At 46.2% G+C, this 19,868-nt stretch overlaps 2 protein-coding genes across 8 annotated transcripts in view; one reads left to right on the top strand and one right to left on the bottom strand.

Annotated features, from left to right (window-relative positions):
- CEP135 (centrosomal protein 135) overlaps window positions 1-11,008 on the bottom strand; it is a 307,612-nt gene extending 296,604 nt beyond the window's left edge. For 3 of the 4 annotated variants that reach the window (XM_033944786.1, XM_033944765.1, XM_033944795.1), the window contains exon 1: window positions 10,677-11,008. The gene's annotated coding sequence lies outside the window, so the exon portion shown is untranslated. The remainder of the gene's footprint in view (window positions 1-10,676) is intronic. The other variant, XM_033944776.1, reaches the window with a different exon arrangement.
- A 245-nt stretch (window positions 11,009-11,253) lies between these two features.
- LOC117360670 (putative nuclease HARBI1) overlaps window positions 11,254-19,868 on the top strand; it is a 47,371-nt gene continuing 38,756 nt past the window's right edge. For all 4 annotated transcript variants that reach the window (XM_033944843.1, XM_033944823.1, XM_033944833.1 and 1 more), the window contains exon 1: window positions 11,254-12,814. In XM_033944843.1, the coding sequence (XP_033800734.1) occupies window positions 11,263-12,814 (1,552 nt within the window). In that variant the 5' untranslated portion in view covers window positions 11,254-11,262. The remainder of the gene's footprint in view (window positions 12,815-19,868) is intronic.

The raw sequence follows: 19,868 nt of genomic DNA on the forward strand, positions 1-19,868 counted from the left end.
ATTTTGTAACACTGTTTGGCCAAACTGTCCATCCCGTCTGGAGAAAGTATCCAGACAATAATGAGAGGTGAATGTATGAACCGAGGACCAAGTGGCAGCCTTACAAATCTCCTCAATCGGTGTCGATCTGAGGAAGGCTACAGAGGCTGCCATTGCTCTGACCTTATGGGCTGTGACCTTACAGGGAAGGGATAATCCAGCCTGGGCATAGCAGGAAGAGATACAAGCCGCCATCCAGTTGGAGATGGTGCGCTTCGATACCGGTCGTCCCAACTTGTTTGGATCAAAGGAGACGAAAAGTTGAGGAGCAGTTCTGTGTGGCTTTGTGCGATCCAAGTAGAAAGCTAGAGCACGTTTACAGTCCAGAGTGTGCAAAGCAGATTCCCCAGGATGAGAATGAGGCTTTGGAAAGAACACCGGAAGCACGATGGATTGGTTGATGTGAAATTCAGAGACCACTTTAGGTAAGAATTTTGGATGAGTACGGAGAACCACCTTGTCATGATGGAATACGGTGAACGGTGGATCCGCCACTAGGGCCTGAAGCTCACTGACCCGACGAGCTGACGTGAGGGCCACTAGAAAAACCACCTTCCAGGTGAGATACTTGAGTGGAGCCGTGTTGAGAGGTTCAAACGGAGGCTTCATAAGATGAGACAGGACAACATTGAGATCCCAAACCACAGGAGGAGGTTTGAGAGGAGGGTTGACATGAAAAAGTCCTTTCATAAATTTGGAAACCACAGGATGAGCAGACAAAGGTTTCCCTTGTAGAGGCTGATGGAAAGCCGCAATAGCACTCAGGTGGACTCGTATAGAGGTAGACTTGAGGCCAGACTGGGACAGGTGTAGAAGATAATCCAATACAGAAGATAGGGAAGCTCGCTGAGGTTCCGTGGCATTGGAAATACACCAGGAAGAGAATCTAGTCCATTTTTGGGAATAGCATTGTCGAGTAGCAGGCTTCCTGGAAGCCTCCAAGACCTCCCTTACTGCTTGAGAGAACTGGTGAGGAGTTATGTTGAAAGGAACCAAGCTGTCAGGTGGAGGGACTGCAGATTGGGATGAAGTAGTGAACCTTGATGTTGAGTGAGTAGTGAAGGAAACACTGGAAGAAGTACTGGCTCCCTGCTGCTGAGTTGAAGTAGAAGGGAGAACCAAGGTTGTCTGGGCCACCGAGGAGCAATCAGAATCATGGTGGCATGGTCTAATCTCAATTTGACTAGAGTCTTTTGAATGAGAGGAAAAGGAGGAAACGCATATAGGAAACGTTTGCTCCAATCCAGCAGAAAAGCATCTGCCTCTAGGCGATGAGGAGTGTAGATCCTGGAGCAAAATTGAGGCAGCTTGAAGTTGTGGGGGGCTGCAAAGAGGTCTATCTGAGGTGTCCCCCACTGAGCAAAGATCTGATGAAGGGGGTCGGAGTGGAGCGTCCATTCGTGAGGTTGAAGTAGACGACTCAATTTGTCTGCCAAGACGTTGTCCTTCCCCTGAATGTAGACTGCTCTGAGGAAGGTGTTGTGGCGAACCGCCCAATCCCAGACTCGAAGAGCTTCCTGACAAAGAGGGGCCGAGCCCGTGCCCCCTTGTTTGTTGACATAATACATGGCGACCTGATTGTCTGTGCGAATAAGGACCACCATGTCGTGAAGCAGATGTTGAAAAGCTTGGAGAGCATTGAAGATGGCCCTGAGCTCCAGAAGATTGATTTGATGGAGTCGTTCCGCACTGGTCCAGAACCCCTGAGTGCGAAGACCATCCAGATGGGCCCCCCATGCATAGTTCGATGAATCGGTCGTTAGAACTTTCTGATGGGGAGGAGAATGAAACAGCAAACCTCTGGATAGATTCGAAGAGGTCATCCACCAGAGAAGAGACTGCCATAGAGCAGGAGTGACCACAATGTGACGAGATAACGGGTCGGACACCTGAGTCCACTGAGATGCCAGAGTCCATTGAGGGATCCTGAGATGTAGTCTGGCAAAAGGCGTCACATGAACTGTAGATGCCATGTGGCCTAAAAGGACCATCATGTGTCTCGCTGAGATGGATTGGCGAGAAGACACTGACTGGCAGAGTAGAAGAAGAGCATGTAAGCGTGGAGGAGGAAGGAATGCTCGAAGTTGAATGGTATCCAGGACAGCCCCTATGAAGGGGAGAGACTGGGTGGGCTGAAGATGGGACTTTGGAAAGTTGATCTCGAAGCCCAAGCTCTGCAGAAAACAAATGGTAGTCAAGGTCGCCGAAATGACCTTGGGAGCGGACGGGGCCTTGATGAGCCAGTCGTCGAGGTATGGGAACACCTGGAGACCCATGTTCCGGAGTGCAGCGGCTACCACTACCAGACACTTCGTGAAGACTCTGGGCGACGAAGAGAGGCCGAAGGGAAGCACTCGATACTGCAGATGCAGATGTCCCACCCGGAATCTGAGGAACTTGCGGGAGGCCGGATGAATCGGGATGTGAGTGTAGGCCTCCTTGAGGTCCAGAGAGCATAACCAATCGTTCTGCTCGATGAGGGGATAAAGAGAGGCAAGGGTCAGCATGCGGAACCGTTCCCTGACCAAAAACTTGTTGAGGACCCGAAGGTCCAAAATGGGACGCAGATCGCCCGTCTTCTTCGGGACCAGAAAGTACCGGGAGTAAAACCCCTGGTTTCGTTGATCTACCGGTACCGGCTCGACGGCCCGAAGCCGGAGCAAAGCCTGAGCTTCCTGGAGAAGAAGAGCGGTCTGTGTGGAGTTGGAAGGATACTCTCTTGGAGGATGGTCCGGGGGAACCCGTTGGAAATGAAGAGAGTATCCCTCTCTTACGATGGAGAGGACCCAGAGGTCCGTGGTGATCGCCTCCCATCGATGACAAAAATGATGGAGGCGACCCCCTATGGGAAAATATGGGGTAGACAGAACGAGATCGGTTATGCTCCCTGGAGGAGAGTCAAAAAGGCTGAGTAGCCTTGGGAGCAGCCGGCATCTGAGGCTTTTGCTGAGTCTTCTGAGGCGGCTGTCGCTTTGCAGGCTGTCTCGCAGGAGGGGCCTGCCTCGGTTGATAACGCCTTTGGTAGATTATAGGCGGTCTAGAAGGACGAGACTGTTGTGGTTTAGGCTTAGGCCTCATGATAGACTGGAAAGATTTTTCGTGGTCTGACAGTTTTTTAGTAACAGTCTCGACAGACTCATCGAACAGATCCGCTCCCGCACAAGGCACATTTGCAAGTCTGTCTTGGAGATTCGGATCCATATCAATGGTGCGAAGCCAAGCCAGTCGACGCATGGCGACCGAGCAGGCCGCAGCACGAGCCGAGAGCTCGAAAGCATCATAGGAGGATTGCATCAATTGGAGGCGCAACTGGGACAGGGTCGCCACCACCTCCTCAAACTCAAACCGAGCCTCAGCATCGATGAAAGGTGTGAACTTGCGGAGTACCGGCAAGAAAAAATCCAAATAGGACGAGAAGAAAAAATTGTAATTGAGCACTCGAGTCGCCATCATTGAATTTTGATAGATACGTCTACCAAACTTATCCATCGTTCTCCCTTCCCTGCCAGGAGGCACGGAAGCGTAGACTTGGGAGGGGTGCGAACGTTTAAGACTCGACTAGGAGGGACTGATGAGAGAGTTGAGCTCCCTCAAACCCCTTGTGGTGCACGATGCGGTATCGAGCATCCAACTTGCTAGGTACCGCAGGTATGGAATACGGTGTCTCCAAACACCGCATGAGAGTCTGGTCAAGTAACTTATGCAGGGGAAGCCGAAGTGTCTCCGCCGGAGGATGAGGTAAATGCATGGTGTCCAGATACTCCTTAGAGTACTTCGACCCAGTATCTAAGGTCACATCCAAGTCATCCGCCATCTGTCTGAGAAAGGATGAAAAGGAAAGTTGGTCCGCCAAGGCCGGCCGGCGAGACGGACTAGAAGACGTGGAAGCCTCCGGTTCCAGGGAGAGCTGGGAGCGGCATGGAGAGTATGAGGTAGATGGTTCTTCATACTCCGGTCCCTCTGGCTGGGATAAATCTGAGGATGAGTATCCCATACGCTGCATTTTCTTCTGTGGAGACACCTCCGAATGACGCGAGGAGTGTCTAGAAGAATGTCGAGATCGATGCCCCTCCCGATGCCGGGATGGGGAACGTGATCTTCGATGCATCGATCGATCCCTTGAAGCCTCGAAGGAATGGATTGGACTCGATGCAGTGGAGCGCATGGGAGGCAACGATGCCGACTCACGCAGTGCCACCCAAGTCTGGTATGGAGTGCGAAAGAACTCCTCCTGCGATGCAGTATGCCCAGGACTCCGATTATCAGGGGCCGATGTAGTACCCTGGTGACGTGGAGGTGTAATGGGCTCTAAAGGCGGCATGTCAGAAAGGGAAGCCCGCCTAGTGGGTTCCGCCGCCCTCCGCCGCTCCCCCTCGTCGAGCAGGGAAATCGAACGACGAGGAGGAGGAGGAGGGGGCGGACCACTCTCCGGGACCGGGACCGTAGTATCGCCCTGAATATTAGCGATAAGCCTCGGTCCCATCGTCCGCATGAGCTCAACAAATTGAGCTTCGAGCAGGGATTTAAGCGATGCCGATATGGAGGGATCCGCACCGAAAGGGGGTCCTCCTGCACGGTCATCGCGTTCCTTCGTGGTCGAGTGCTTCTGCTTGGTAGCTTTGGGCACTTTTATGACCACGGGAGGAACAGTGGAAGGCGGTACCTGAACCGAGGAGACGGGAGCAGGAACCGATGCTGAACTCGATGCAGAAGCCGGTGTGAACGATGCTGGCTTCACGATGCTCGATGCATGAGTCGCAGATGCAGGCTTCGAACAGACCGGTGAAACATCTGTCGAGGTCGAAGCAGATGGCTCCTTAGAAGACTCCATCTTAAACATGGACTCCCAAAGTAAGCAGCGCCGTTTAAAAGAGCGCGCTGTGAGCGTGGAACAAGGCCGGCACGATTTCGGAACGTGTTCTGGACCAAGACACTGAAGACAGCGCCGGTGTGGGTCCGTCAACGAAATCGCACGCTGGCACTTGCTGCACTTTTTAAAACCGGTGATAGGCCGGGACATAGGCCGGAAAAGTGACGTTGCTAGGTCGAAGGAGCTAGGTCGCAGCCACGAGGCCGGCCCGGCCGAACCGCCGGACGAAATAATTGTAACTTTTTTTTTTTTTTTTTTTTTAAATAGAAATAAAAGTCAAAGAAAGTAAGTAAAACAATAAAACGCGGGGAAAGAAGGCAAAATACTGAAATTTCAGTCAGCGCAGAATTGAAGAGAACTTCTCAGCTCCGCGGAAAGAAAAGAACTGAGGAGACGCGCCCGGTACATCGGGCGGGAAGGCACTGGCGCATGCGCGGTGCGGGCATCTCGAAACTTCTGAGTTTCTTCAAGCAAGACATGCTTGCAAGATGTCCGTATCGGGGCTCTGTCGGATGACATCACCCACTAGTGAGAATACCTGCCTGCTTGTCCTGGGATAATGTTAATTCCCCATTGTTCCACACGTGCACTTAGATCATCTTCCCAAAACCTATTAGTTGTTCCCTCTTTAAAAATAATAGGCACTCGAAGATCAGATATGTTCTCTGTAGTGGGTCCCCAATGGTGGAATTCATTGCCCCAATATATAAAAATTGAAAAAGACATTTCTTCCTTCAAAAAATCCCTAAAACATTCCTTTTTAAAGAGGCTTTTAATATTTAAATTTTACTTTATTTTATGAATTCCGTTTTTAAGAATCCCCCTGCTCCTCGATTTTTTTCCCTTAATTGTTTTTCTTAATATAACAGATGTAACTTTTCCCCTCCTTCCCTTCTAATTGTTGTTTGTCTTGTCTGACTTCTAATGTTTATATATATCGTATGTATTTTAACTTAACTTATTTTATTATTATGTACATCGCTTTGTATAAAGATATAGCGATTCATCAAATATTTAATAAACCTTGAAACCTAATAATAATAATAAACCTTGATAAACTAGTCAAGATCTGAATTTTTGTGCACACTTTTGAGCAAAAATTTCAGGTGGGCTTTTGTATTCATGATGCTCACACTAGCATCATTGTAACTAACACAAAAAGTTATGCTGAAGCTGGATTACCAAAAATTAGCACTGTGCCAATTAGTCTCAATTTTACAAGCAGCTAAAAGTGACACTTTTTATTCATCACTGTACACAATGCTGCCAACATCCAGCCAGACAAGTGGGTCTAGCTCAGTGACTATTGCAGTTAAGAATCTAAAACGCCTCAAAACATGAACTCGAAGATTTCATCATCTAGAACTCTCTAACTTCAACACATAACCTACTCCTTGGAGATATAAATCTCCACTTAGAAGACCACACCTCCAAACAAGTAGAAGACTTCTTTTCATATCTCAACGCCCTTTCCTACAGCATTCTTAACCCTCAACCCACACATGAAAAAGGCCACCAACTTGATATTGCTGCATACTCATCCCTAAACTCTCCCACACTAGATATCCACATTTCTAGCGGTACCTGGCACCCCACCCTCTGGTCAGACCATTTCAAATATAGCTTTACCATCAACTGGGTTCAAAATAACAACAAACCCAAACACCACAAAACATCCTTCAAGACTCGCCAGAAAATTGAACCCACATTCAATTCCATCGACCCTAAAGAATTTGCAAACCATTGGCGTACCCTAAGCGAAACAACCTTAAATATAGAAACACAGAAAGATGATGGCAGAAAAGGGCTATAGCCCATCCAGTCTGCCCACTCTACTGACCCACCCCATTAAGTCTATGTGCTAATGACCCAATTCCTTAAAATGAGCTAGCCCCAGTAAAATCAAAACACAGAATCTGCAGACCCTCCAACAAATGGTTCGACTCCGAACTTCTCCAACTAAAAAGGCACTGCAGACAACTCGAAAGAGTCTGGAAAAAACAGAACCAGGAACAAACCAAAACTGCATGGAGAAACCTAACCAAACAATATAAGATCAAACTTAAGGAAAAACGAAAAGCCTACTACTCCAAACTAATCGGCACCAAAAGCCCAGACACAAAAACACTCTTCATTCTTATAAGAAACCTCACGGACACCAAACCATTTCTAGCCACTCAAGGAAATCAACCACCAACAGCCTCCCAACTAGCAGACCACTTCAAACACAAGATCAGCACAATCAGAACCACTTTCAATAACTCACTAACCAACCTCGACGAGATACTAACAAATCCCACAATGGAAGAAGCCATAACAGCTGACAGAACCTGGACCAACTTCCCAACAGTACAATGGACTAACTTGGACCGACTCTACAAAAAATACAACCAAGCCTCATGCGATTTGAATAACTGCTCATCGTATCTACTAACAAATGCTACCCCTAAATTCATAGCCAGCCTCATGCAATGGATACAATTCACACTCGGAGAAGGTCAGTTCCCACTAGAACTAGGCGAGATTATAATAACCCCTCTACTGAAAGATCTTAAGGGCCCCATAGACACTCCCTCTAACTATAGGCCAATCGCCTCAATCCCATTATACGTTAAACTAATAGAAGGTCTTGTTGAACAATATCTCACCAACTACCTGGAGAATCATAACCTACTCCACCCATCACAATCAGGATTCAGAACAAACCATAGCACAGAGACATTACTAGCAACTCTACTGGATACAGCTCGACAATACCTCAGTAAAGGAAGTAGGATGCTAATTATCCAACTACAGTGGTACCTCGGTTTACGAGTGCACCAGTTTGCGAGTGTTTTGCAAGACGAGCAAAACATTTGCAAACTTAGTGCCTCGTAAACCGAACTTGCCTCGCTGTACGAGCGCCCCCCCCCCGCTATCCGGCATCCCCCCGCGATCCGGCATCCCCCCCTGCTCGTGTTGCCCCCCTTCCACTGCGATCCTACTTTCCCCCCCCTGAGCACGTCAATGACACTTCCTTTACCCGACTTGGCACCAGTGCCGGTGCCCGAAGATCCTCCCTCTTCTGGCGTGGCCTGGGCTGGATTGGCTTTGAGCATTTGCGCATGCTCAGCCTTCTGGTCTCGTTCTCGATCTCGGAGAGAGCGAGACCAGAAGGCTTTGAGCATGCGCAAATGCTCAAAGCCAGCCAGCCCAGCCCAGACCAGAAGAGGGAGGATCTCCGACGCACCGCCCAGCCCAGGCCGCACCAGAAGAGGGAGGATCTTCGGGCACCGGCACTGGTGCCAAGTTGGGTAAAGGAAGTGTCATTGACATGCTCGGGGAGGTGGGGGAAGTAGGATCGCGGTGGAGGGGGGGCAATGCGAGTGGGGGGAGGATGCCGGTTCACGGGGGGGGGGGAAGCCAGATTGCGGGGAGGGGTTTGGAACAGCGTCGGATTTCTCAAGAGGGGGGGAAATGGAGCAGCGCCGGTAGCCTCGGGGGGGAGGAGGTGGAACCAATCAAAGCAGTTTCCCTTACTTCCTATGGGGAAACTTGCTTTGATATACGAGCAATTTGGTTTACGAGCATGCTTCTGGAATGAATTATGCTCGTAAACCAAGGTTCCACTGTAGATCTTTCTGCTGCATTCGACCTAGTAGATCACACCATACTACTTCAGATACTAGACGCTATAGGGATCTCAGGTGGGGTATACAACTGGTTCCAAGGATTCCTTAAAACAAGAACATATAGAGTAAAGTCAAAAGATCTCAAATCAGCCCCATGGTCTAACCCCTGCGGAGTTCCACAAGGGTCGCCACTATCGCCCATCCTCTTCAATCTCTTCATATCCTCCCTTGGTACCACTCTAGATACCCTAAACGTATTATCATTCAGCTACGTAGACGACATAACCATTATTCTCCCCTTCGATATCCAAAACCCCACCTCAACAAGACACCTGGATACAACTCTGAAAGCAGTGGAAAATGGATGACAAACCACAAATTGAAACTTAACTCGGATAAAACAAAATTCTTACTGCTTGAAAAGGACAAAAACCCTTCAATAACAGAATTAGAGATCAATGCAACCAAATACCCAATACAGACATCTCTTAAAATCCTTGGAGTGATAGACAGATGCTGCACAATGCAGACCCAAATCAACAAAACTACCCAAAAAGCATTCTTCACCATGCGCAACCTTCGAAAAATAAGAAAATTCTTCATTAAAGAACAATACAGGATCATAGTTCAATCCCTTGTACTAGTGGATTACTGCAACATCCTCTACCTACCATGTCCTACAAACTTAATTAAACAACTACAGACCGTTCAGAACACAGCTCTCAGACTAATCTATTCACTTGGAAAATTTGACCACATCACCAATGCCTACCTAGACTCATACTGGCTGCCGATACAATACAGAATCTAATTCAAATTATACTGTTTATTATACAAAGTAACAAACGGAACTGCACCTACCTACCTAAACAATCGCATAAATCGAAACCTTTCACCCAGAATAAGGAGAACCCAGAACCCATTCTCCTACCCACCACTCAAAGGTACTCAACGCAAGAAAATGTCTGACAGCCTCCTAGCGACAAAAGCAGCAAAAATTGAACATCTCCAATCTGTTGACCACAACTGACTTTAAAGCAGCCCCTCTGCAAATATCCCGCGAACTACCCATCCCTCTGGTAACCCCTCTCTATGTCACAAAATATAACCTGAAACCTCGCTATGTAACTTGAAGCCCAGCTATCTACCAATGTAATGTATCCTCCTGGAAATGCCCAACTATCTTCCAATGTAATATAACTTCCTGGAAGTGTCCAGCTATCTTCCAATTGTAACTTCCTGGAAATGTCCAGCTATCTTCCAAAGTATTGTAACTTCCTGGAAATGTCCAGCTATCTTCGAATGTAATCCGCTTAGAACCGCAAGGCACAGGCGGAATAGAAGTCACTAATGTAATGTAATGTAATGTAAAATCCTGGGAAAATTCTCTTAGTACCCCGACTATTCTATGTGCAAATTTTTAACAAAATCTGAAACATAATGGTGGGAACCATCAGACCACTTGTTAGTAAATGATCCTATACGGAATTAGCACTGATATTTTAAACAGGATGACAGTTTCTATTCCTAGAAAGCAACCAAGCCATCTACATGGAGCTCAAAAATGGTGAGAACAAAGTTCTGTTCTCTCTAAAACTGTAAGAAGAGTTCCAACCTAAACTGCAGCAAAGATTGGTAAAGGGTTTAAAAAAAAAAATTTTTTATATATATTTTTTGTCACAAATAAATTTTGCCTGCGTCTTGTACAGATCTGCAGTTTTGTCTTGTTTGCTCTTGGTTGTTTCTTTGCTGCAGGGTCCCCTGATTGGTAAAGGGTTTAAAAAAAATTTTTTTTATATATATTTTTTGTCACAAATAAATTTTGCCTGCGTCTTGTACAGATCTGCAGTTTTGTCTTGTTTGCTCTCTAAAACTGTATACAATATAGAAACAGGAAACATTAGCACTGATATTTTAAACAGGATGACAGTTTCTACTCCTAGAAAGCAACCAAGCCATCTACATGGAGCTCAAAAATGGTGAGAACAAAGTTCTGTTCTCTCTAAAACTGTATACAATATAGAAACAGGAAACACGCTATGGACAAAAGCTGTACTCATAAAATAAGTCAATCCCCAGAGATTAATAAGCGTAGCATGAGGGTATACAGCGAAACGAGACAGAGACAGTGCCGTGCTGTGGCTATCCCATCTTACCTGGGTACTGTAAATGACCCCAACCACTCACTGCTCCTCTACAACGGGTAAAACACCACCCATCAAGCCAACTCGTGCACAGCCAGACAGCATCCGGGAAAAGGGAAGACAAGCCAGAGCAAAAAGCAAAGCACTGCAATAATGTCACGCTACTCATCCATCAGACCTACAGTTTTTCATTGCGGACTGCCAGTACTTCACACCGCTTCTTTCCCACCGGCCACCACACCCCCACCGCTCCCGCTCTCTCTCTCAGGGCAGGCGGTAAAGCGGTTTGAAAATGGCGCGCAGACCGGAAGCCGGATGGGACGCTGTAGCTGCGAAGATTCCGCTCTCCATGACAACGGGGTGAGAGCGACACCGGCCTACAGCGTGTGAAGTAAGCGGGAGCAGGAGGCGGCTCTGTTCGTCAGGAACGCACACTGTGGCCGAGACAGCACCATCTAGTGGGCTTTCGGCGTTAGTACAGCCCTGGCCGCGAGACCTCGTTAACCCCCAAACGCTTAACCACGCCTCCACAGCGGGAAAGCTATAAAAAGCCAAATACGCACGGCCCCCACCGGTTGGTCACGTGGTCTTAGGCAGAATGTTTGCGTTGCAGCTGTACTGGTTGCTGCGACGCAGGCGGAGGCTTGAGGCCGCCCAGCGACGGGATCGAGGAAGGGAGAGAGTAGATGGAGCCCGTGGAGCTATTGTGGGGCAGGAAAGAGCTAACGCAGCCCGCGGAGCCGTTGCGAGGCGGGAGAGAGGCTATGCAGCCCGTGGAGCTGTGGTGGATCAGGCGAGAGTCGATAGAGACCGTAGAGCCTTTGTGGAACAAAAGAGAGTTCACGCGGTCGGCGGAGCTGTTGCAGCGCAGGGGAGCGTAAGTGCGTTCCGTGGAGCTATTGTGAAGCAGGAGAGAACCCGGGGCACCTTTGAGGGACAAGAGCGAGCCTATGCAGCCCGTGAAGTCTTTGTGGGACAAAAGAGGGTTCACGCGGTCGGTGTGGGCATAGAGGGGAAGAGAGCGAATGCAGCCTTTGTGGGGCAGGAGCAAGGGAGAGCAGGTGCTGCCGCTGGAGCTTTTGTGGGGCAGGGGAGAGTAGACGCCGACCCTGGGGCATTTGTAGAACAGGGGGGAGCTCATGTGCACGGAGCTCCTGTGGGGCAGGAACGGAAGCTAGGAGATGCATCCCCTGGTACCCTTGTGAGGCAGGGAAGACTAGATGGAGCACCTGGTGTCTTTATAGGGCAGGACGGACTACCTGCAGCCCCTAATGGAGCATTTATAGGGCTGGGCCAGCAGGGAGTTGCTGCGGCTCCTGATGGAACCTTTGTAGGGTTGGAGCAGAAGACAGCAGATGCAGCTCCTGATGGAGCTCTGATGGGGCTGGGCCAGCAGGAATTGGCAGCAGCAGCCCCTGATGGAGCCTTTATGGGGCAGGAGGTAGCAGATGCAGCCTCTGGAGCCCCAGTGGAGCAGGAAGAGGCAGACAAACAAGCCCGGGGTCGTAGAAAGACGAATGGACAGCGACGGCAGCGTGTGTTCAATACCCGCACTACACTTTTAGGCCTTCCAGAGGAAGAGGTAGTGAGAAGGTATGGGCTAAGCTCCGTGGCCATTATGGCTTTATATGAGGATCTTAAAGATGACCTTGATCCTTTAACTGGCAGGTCTCATGCCATACCTGGCCTTGTGAAACTCTTGAGCGCAATACATTTTATGGCCTCTGGTTCTTTTCAAAACACTGTGGCAGTAGTTGGTGGAATGGAGCAGTCTACTTTTTCCAGATGTTTTCGCCAGGTATTACAAGCTATGACGAGTCGTGTTAGGGATTATATCCAGTTCCCTACTCAGAAACAGCAATGGCAGGATCTTAAAAGTGATTTTTGTGTTGTTGCTGGGCTACCAAATGTGATAGGTATAATAGATTGCATGCATGTAGCACTGATCCCACCTCGTGACAGGGAAGCATCTTTTCGCAACTCCAAGCATTTTCATTCTCTGAATATACAAATGGTGTGTGATGCACACATGAATGTTCTGAATGTAGTGCCCAGATTTCCAGGATCCTGTCATGACTCTTACGTCCTCCGTCACTCTGCTCTCTTCCGCCAGTTTGAGGAAGGCATGTATGGCCAAGGATGGTTGCTGGGTAAGTATGCTTGAGTAAATTTTCTTTGCTAATGAACAACTAGATAAAAGCCCACAGACTGCAACTCAAGTGTGACAAATCTGATTTCTTAGACACAGGTAAGTCTGGGCTGCCTTGTACTGGTTTATGCCCCATGTTGTTAAGTGTTAGGATTTTACTGTCTGAGAAGACTTATTATTATGGATTACTGAATCACCTTTGGTCCGATTAAGGTAGTTTTAAAAACATGAAGTTAATGCTCCCATCTGAGTTACTATAATGTGATGTATTCCTTAAAATCTTTGGCATCATCAGAGCAGCCCTGTTGTTGTTTATAGATCAATATTTTGTTTTATTAGCAAATTAGTCAGACATGCCACCACCAGCCGTATCTTGTACATCAATGGCTGTGTGAGTCATTGTTGGCATGTAATCATCATCCGATCTGCCTTTATTAATTATTATTAGATATAAATAATTTAATAATTTTTAAATATTTTTTGTGCATATCATATTTTAAAGTTTTATTTAAAAAAACTATTAATGTTGATAGCTACAATAATTTAGTGCAAAAAAAGAAGAAAAGAATCACAGCTTAAGCCATTGCTTTTGGCTTGCACCTTTTAGTGTCTCATCTTAGTGTCAGGAAGGGACTGGCCAACATGTTTCTCACTCGAGCTTTTTCAAGATCAGCCCCCTATAAATTCAAAGTCAACCAGAGAGAAAAAATATTAATTCTAAATGTCTTCAATCTAAGTTTGAAAGGGTATAAGAAGTCACCCAATCTCAATGGAACACTGCGTACCATCCCGGCTCATAGATCTTTAGAATCAAAGATGGCTGCGGCGTCTAACAGTTTAAATATCAGTGTTAGTTATTATGTAAGTGGTGACAGCCAATCAGGGACTCAGGGTAACGACATCTATTCAATTTCCATATTGAGACCCCGTGGCGTCACCGTATTTAAAGTAAAAATCCATCGTTCTAAAAAATTTAATCTTTTTTCTAAATTATCTCCCACCCAGCGAGTACTTGATCAGTCACTCTCCAGCGTATATCATGGATATGATGATGAGCATCCAACCAATGTTGGACTAATGGAGTCCTGGGTGTTCTCATTTATTATCCTGAATTTATGTTCATTCATTCTTATGTGAACTGGTCAACTTGTTCTTCCAACATAGATTACATTACATTAGTGATTTCTATTCCGCCATTACCTTGCGGTTCAAGGCAGATTACATAAGAATTGTCATGATATTACAAAATATATAAGGTGGATTACATAATGATTGTTGTGAAATTAGGTAATACATAATGGGTAATTTGAACATTTTAGATTTGATAAGGAGTAGATAGTAGAGTAAGTGAAGCTTGGGATGGATCTGGTTGTGTTAAATATGTTTTATTTTTTGAAGAGTAGGGTTTTTGTTTCTTTTTTGAAAGTTTTGTAATCTGTGGTCGAAGACAGCAGATTGGTGAGTTGTCCATCTAGTTTTGCTGCTCTGGTGGCCAGTAGATGAGTCCACATGGGCATGTAATAGCATAAACTATATTAGAAGATTTACATGTAGTACCTGTCCTGGCAATCATCGTAATTTCTCGTCCTGGAAGATGCCATCCTGTGCCTTCGATGGTAAATTCACACCATCTGTGGATCCAAGCTGTTAAGCCAATCGGAAAAGGATTTGAGATTTTCCTCAGTGTCCATCCAGATAAAAAAGATGTCATCCAGAAAACGTTTCCAGCATCTCACAGGTTTAAACTGAGAGGAGGGGTAAATAAGTATCTCTTTCATTTTATCAATATATAACATGGCTGCTGAAGGGGCCAGAGTTGCACCCATAGCAACTCTCTGGGTTTGTAGGTAAAAATCCCCTGCAAACCAAAAGTAATTTTTTTAAATCACCAGGTCAGCCAACTGGATAAGGAAGTTCGTTTTAATCCTAGGGTTCTCCCTTTGGTCTAATTGATGTTTTATAATACTCAAAGCGGATGTTTGGGGGATCATTGTCTGTAATGATGTAATATCCAGGGAGGCTAAAATGCTGACTTTAGTAAGGAAACTGATGAAGTGACAGCGGAAATTCATAACAAATGCCAATGGTGTGAATTTACCATTGAAGGCCATGTGCCATTTTAGTAGCCTTTCTCTGGACTGACTCCATCCTTTTTATATCTTTTTGAAGGTGCAGCCTAAATGAGACCTAAATAGGGTCTCACCAGTGTCTTGTATAAGGGCATCAATATCTCTTTTGTCCTACTGGCCATACCTCTCCTTATGCACCCTAGCATCCTTCTAACATTCGCCGTTCACCTTTTCAACCTGTTTGGCCACTTTAAGATGATCACATACAATCACACCCAAGTCCTGCTCTTTTGTCATGCACATAAGTTCTTCACTCCTAAACTATACAGTTCCTCAAGTTTTTGCAGCCCAAATGCATGACTTTGCATTTCTTAGCATTAAATTTTAGCTGACAGATGTCAGACCATTTTTCAAGCTTCATTAGGTCTTTCTTCATGTTATTCACACCATCCAGGGTGTCTACTCTATTGCATAAGAACATAAGAAGTTGCCTCCACTGGGTCAGACCAGAGGTCCATCGCGCCCAGCGGTCTGCTCCCGCGGCGGCCCATCAGGTCCATGACCTGTGAAGTGGTTCCTGACCATTTCTATAACCTACCTCTACTTCTATCTGTACCCCTCAATCCCCTTATCCTTTAGGAACCTATCCAAACCTTCCTTGAACCCCTGTAATGTGCTCTGGCCTACCACAACCTCCGGAAGCACGTTCCATGTGTCCACCACCCTCTGGGTAAAAAAGAACTTCCTAGCATTCATTTTAAACCTGTCCCCTTTCAGTTTCTCCGAGTGACCCCTAGTACTTGTGGTTCCCCACAGTCTGAAGAATCTGTCCCTGTCTACCTTCTCTATGCCCTACAGGATTTTGAAGGTTTCTATCATGTCTCCTCTAAGTCTCCGCTTTTCCAGGGAGAACAACCCCAGCATTTTCAACCTGTCAGCGTATGAAAAGTTTTCCATACCTTTTATCAGTTTAGTCGCTCTTCTCTGGACCCCCTCAAGTACTGCCATGTCCTTCTTGAGGTGCGGCGACCAGTATTGGACACAGTATTCCAGATGTGGGCGCACCATTGCACAATACAGCGGCATGATGACTTCCTTCGTCCTCCCTTTTTAATGATATCCTTTTTAATGATACCCAACATTCTGTTCGCTTTCTTTGAGGCTGTCGTACAGTGTGCCGATGCTTTCAATGTTGAGTCCACCATCACCCCCAGGTCTCTTTCAAGGTAGCTCACCCCTAGCAATGATCCCCCCATTTTGTAGCTGAACATCGGGTTCTTTTTCCCTACATGCATGACCTTGCATTTCTCTATGTTAAAACTCATTTGCCACTTTTTTGCCCATTCTTCCACTCTCGTTAGGTCCCTTTGCAGGTCTTCACAGTCTTCTGTGCTTCTAACCCTGCTGCAGAGTTTGGTGTCATCAGCAAATTTAATAACCTCACATTTCGTCCCCGTCTCCAGGTCGTTAATAAATATATTGAACAGGAGCGGTCCAATATATTTATTAACGACCTGGAGACGGGGACGAAATGTGAGGTTATTAAATTTGTTGATGACACCTGCAAAGAGGCAAATCTTAACCTGACAGCCCTTTAGCAATATAGTTTATAAAAATGTTGAAAAGAATAGGCTCAAGAACAGAACCTTGAGGCACACAGCTGGTAACATCCCTTTCCTCAGAGAGGATCTCCATTGATCACTACCCTTTGTTGCCTTCCACTGAACCAATTCTTGACCCAGCTCGAGGGCACTCAGTTTATATGACGTCTGTGTGGAACACTGTCAAATGCTTTGCTAAAATCTAAATCCAGTGTCCCCCCGGTCGTTCGCGGTAGGCAGTTCGCAGTCCCGGTCATTCATGATATTTTCCGACCGCGAACCGCCGACAAGGAGAGGGCAGCAGGAGAGAACAGCCGTAGCGCCACAAGTGCAGGAAATCACTTGCGGTACGCTCCGATTGCCTCTTCCTGCACTAAGTCGGGCCTTATCCAATCAGGAGCTGCTTTTGCTGAGAGGGACCATATTCGTCCTCCAGTCCTCTGGTACCACTTCCGACTCTAGAGACTCAATGAAAAGATCAGTCAGTGGAGCCACCAGAACTTCCTTAAGTTCCTTCAGCACCGTTGGATGTACACCATCAGGCCCCATCACTTTATCTACCTTTATTTTAGCTAGCTCCTCACGACCACAACCTTTGAAAATTGATCAGGGTCTACCACTCCTCCATCCCTATTCATGCTTATCTTCTAATAATGCTCCTGGCGCTTCAACTGTGAATACAAAACAGAAATATTTGTTAAGGAATTCAGCCTTTTCTTTATCAGCTTCTACATATTTCTCCCCTTCACCTTTTGAGTCTCACAATGCCACTTTTGCACTTCTTCCTATCACTAATATATCTTTTAAAAAAAGTCTTGTCTCCCCGTTTTACTGTGTCGTCTTATTTTTTTCTTTCATTTGCATGTTTGCTTTCCTGACTTTTCGGCCAGACTTTCTTAGCTTTTACAGATATTTTTGCCTGTCTTCCTCTTTCTGCGATCTTTTGTAGTTTATGAAAGCTAACCTCTTATTCCCTCAGCTACTACTTTTGAGAACCAAAGCATCCTTCATTTCCTCTTACTTGCCTCACAAAAAGGTTTGTTGCCCTTACAATTACGCCTTTCAGTTTTGCCCACTGCATTGCCATTCTTTCCAGAAGTTCCCATCCAGACAACAATTTCTTGACGTAATCTCCCATCTGAACAAAGTTAAGTTTTTGAATGAGCCCTCACTATATGCATCTTAATATTAAACCATACAATGCAGTGATAACTGGATGCCAGGTTATCACCCACTGTAACGATCATTTTGCTACAGCAGAAGCAGCAGCTCTAAAAAGAATGGGTGGAGCCAAGCTAACACTTCCACAAGGTGTTAGATGGAACTCTGTAGTCTGTTTTGAGTGTATATCAAGAACTGACCTGTTCTGATGATATCTGGTTGTAAATATTAAGATTATACCAGCAAGAATGATGGGTATTATTGTGGGGTGTTTTTTTTTTTTTTAACTATGATTTAAATCAAATCCACCCAGACTAAAAGTGAAAAAAAGGCATGAGTGAAATCCAAAATCCTTCCCTTCTTGATGTTTCACATTTTATATTTTTTTTGGTTTGATGTGGGGGAGCAGCTATCTGATTGGCAGTTCTTTGAGCATTCTTAGGATAACTACCATGTTTCCTCGAAAATAAGACCTACCCTGAAAATAAGCCCTATCAGGATTTTCAGGGTATAGAAGCCCTACCCTAAAAATAAGCCCTAGTCCTGAGATTCACCAGCAGTTCCCCTTCCCTCCCATCCCTTGTTCAGCAGAACCCTTGAGCGAGCGAGCCCCTGCTGCACAGCTGAACCCCCATCCAAACCCCAACGACCGTGAGCAAGCCCTAGTACATACCTCCCTAAGCAGCGTGGGGCCGGCAGCACTCTAAACAGGCTGCTTCGGCCTTGTCCACCCGTGAATTCACTCTGCCACTTTATTGATGATGTCGCTCAAGGGTCCTGCTGCACGAGGGATGGGAGGGAGGGAAGGAAAGATGCTGCACCTTTGGGGGAGAAAAAGGAAAGAGGATGAATTGGGGTTAACGAGAGGAAGGGAGAGATGATCATGTACATACCCTGAAAATAAGACCTAGTGCGTTTTTTGGGCCTAAAATTAATATGACACTGTCTTATTTTCAGGGAAACACGGTACCTTATTTTAATTCAGATGCTTTGAATCTATTTATATGTTTGATTTGCTGTATAACCCCTTGGCGTGCATACGCACTTCAATCTCTTTGCGTCCCTGCTTCATGATTCTGTGCCACCACATGCGCAGTAGGAGCCTGCAGCGGTTTGCCCAGCAACGTTCCTTCCCCGATCTCCGACGCCAGCTGACTTTCTGACTATGCTGCTGGGACACCTCTTCTTCACATACCCAGACCAGCAGCAGCCGCGGTTTCATCAAGCAGACGCGGGGCATTTGCTAGGCCGGCCCACTTCGATAATGCGAGGCAGGCCGGCCTAGCAAAAGCCCCGAGGCTGCCCGGTTTAGAGGATGCTGGACAGGGAGCAGGGAAGAGAGAAGGGGTACTACTGGACAGGGGGGAGGTAAAAGTAAAGGAGAAGGGCTACTGCTGGACAGGGGGAGCAAGGAAGGGGTGCTGCTAGACAAGGGGGAGAGACAAAGAAAGGCAGGGAGAGACAGAAAGAAAGAAATGCCTAAGTCTACACATCTATTCTAGCACCTATTAATGTAACGGGCTAACAAACTAGTTACAGTATTAAGATTTAAAATACCAGTAAGCAATGTCAATGGTATTATTAAAATATATTAAACCCTTTGTATTATTTGTAATGCTTTTTCTACTGATAATTATGTGATACTCAGTTTTGATGATTCTGCCTTTGAGCCAAGTACACATGCTAAAAGCAGAATATAAATGCCTGTTTAAGACTTGATGTAATCTCGGTGCAGCACTTTATTTTCAGTTTTGAGGGGGGTGTTTATTGCACACTCTGATTATGTATGAGGTAGCAAAGATCAGAGCACACACAAAATACTAAACCAGAAGTAAACCACTGTACTAATTTTACTGTGAGTAGCGTGGAAATGCATACTAATGAGTTCCATGCAAAATTCATTCCAGTGCAGCAAATTAAGCTAACCATTAGCACAGTTTTATTTCCCCCATAATGATGCAGCTTTTTCACCTCTTAAGCTCTTGTTGATTTTAAAGTCAGTGAGATATTAAGATGTAAGAAGATGATTTCCAAGTTGGGGGTTCCTGGAGTTGGGTCTCAGGGCACTCCTGATTGGGCCCACACCATAGAGAGGCTTTATTTTTTTTTTTTAAACTAGAGGGCTTCCAAAGTTCAGTGTTTTTCATAGACCCAGTGTTTCTCATAAACCAGTAATAACCTGGTTCCAACAGAAATGGCAGTGGTTCAACTTATGTTAGTACCC

The sequence above is a fragment of the Geotrypetes seraphini genome, chromosome 1, assembly GCF_902459505.1.
Source record: "Geotrypetes seraphini chromosome 1, aGeoSer1.1, whole genome shotgun sequence".
Lineage (NCBI taxonomy): Eukaryota > Metazoa > Chordata > Amphibia > Gymnophiona > Dermophiidae > Geotrypetes > Geotrypetes seraphini.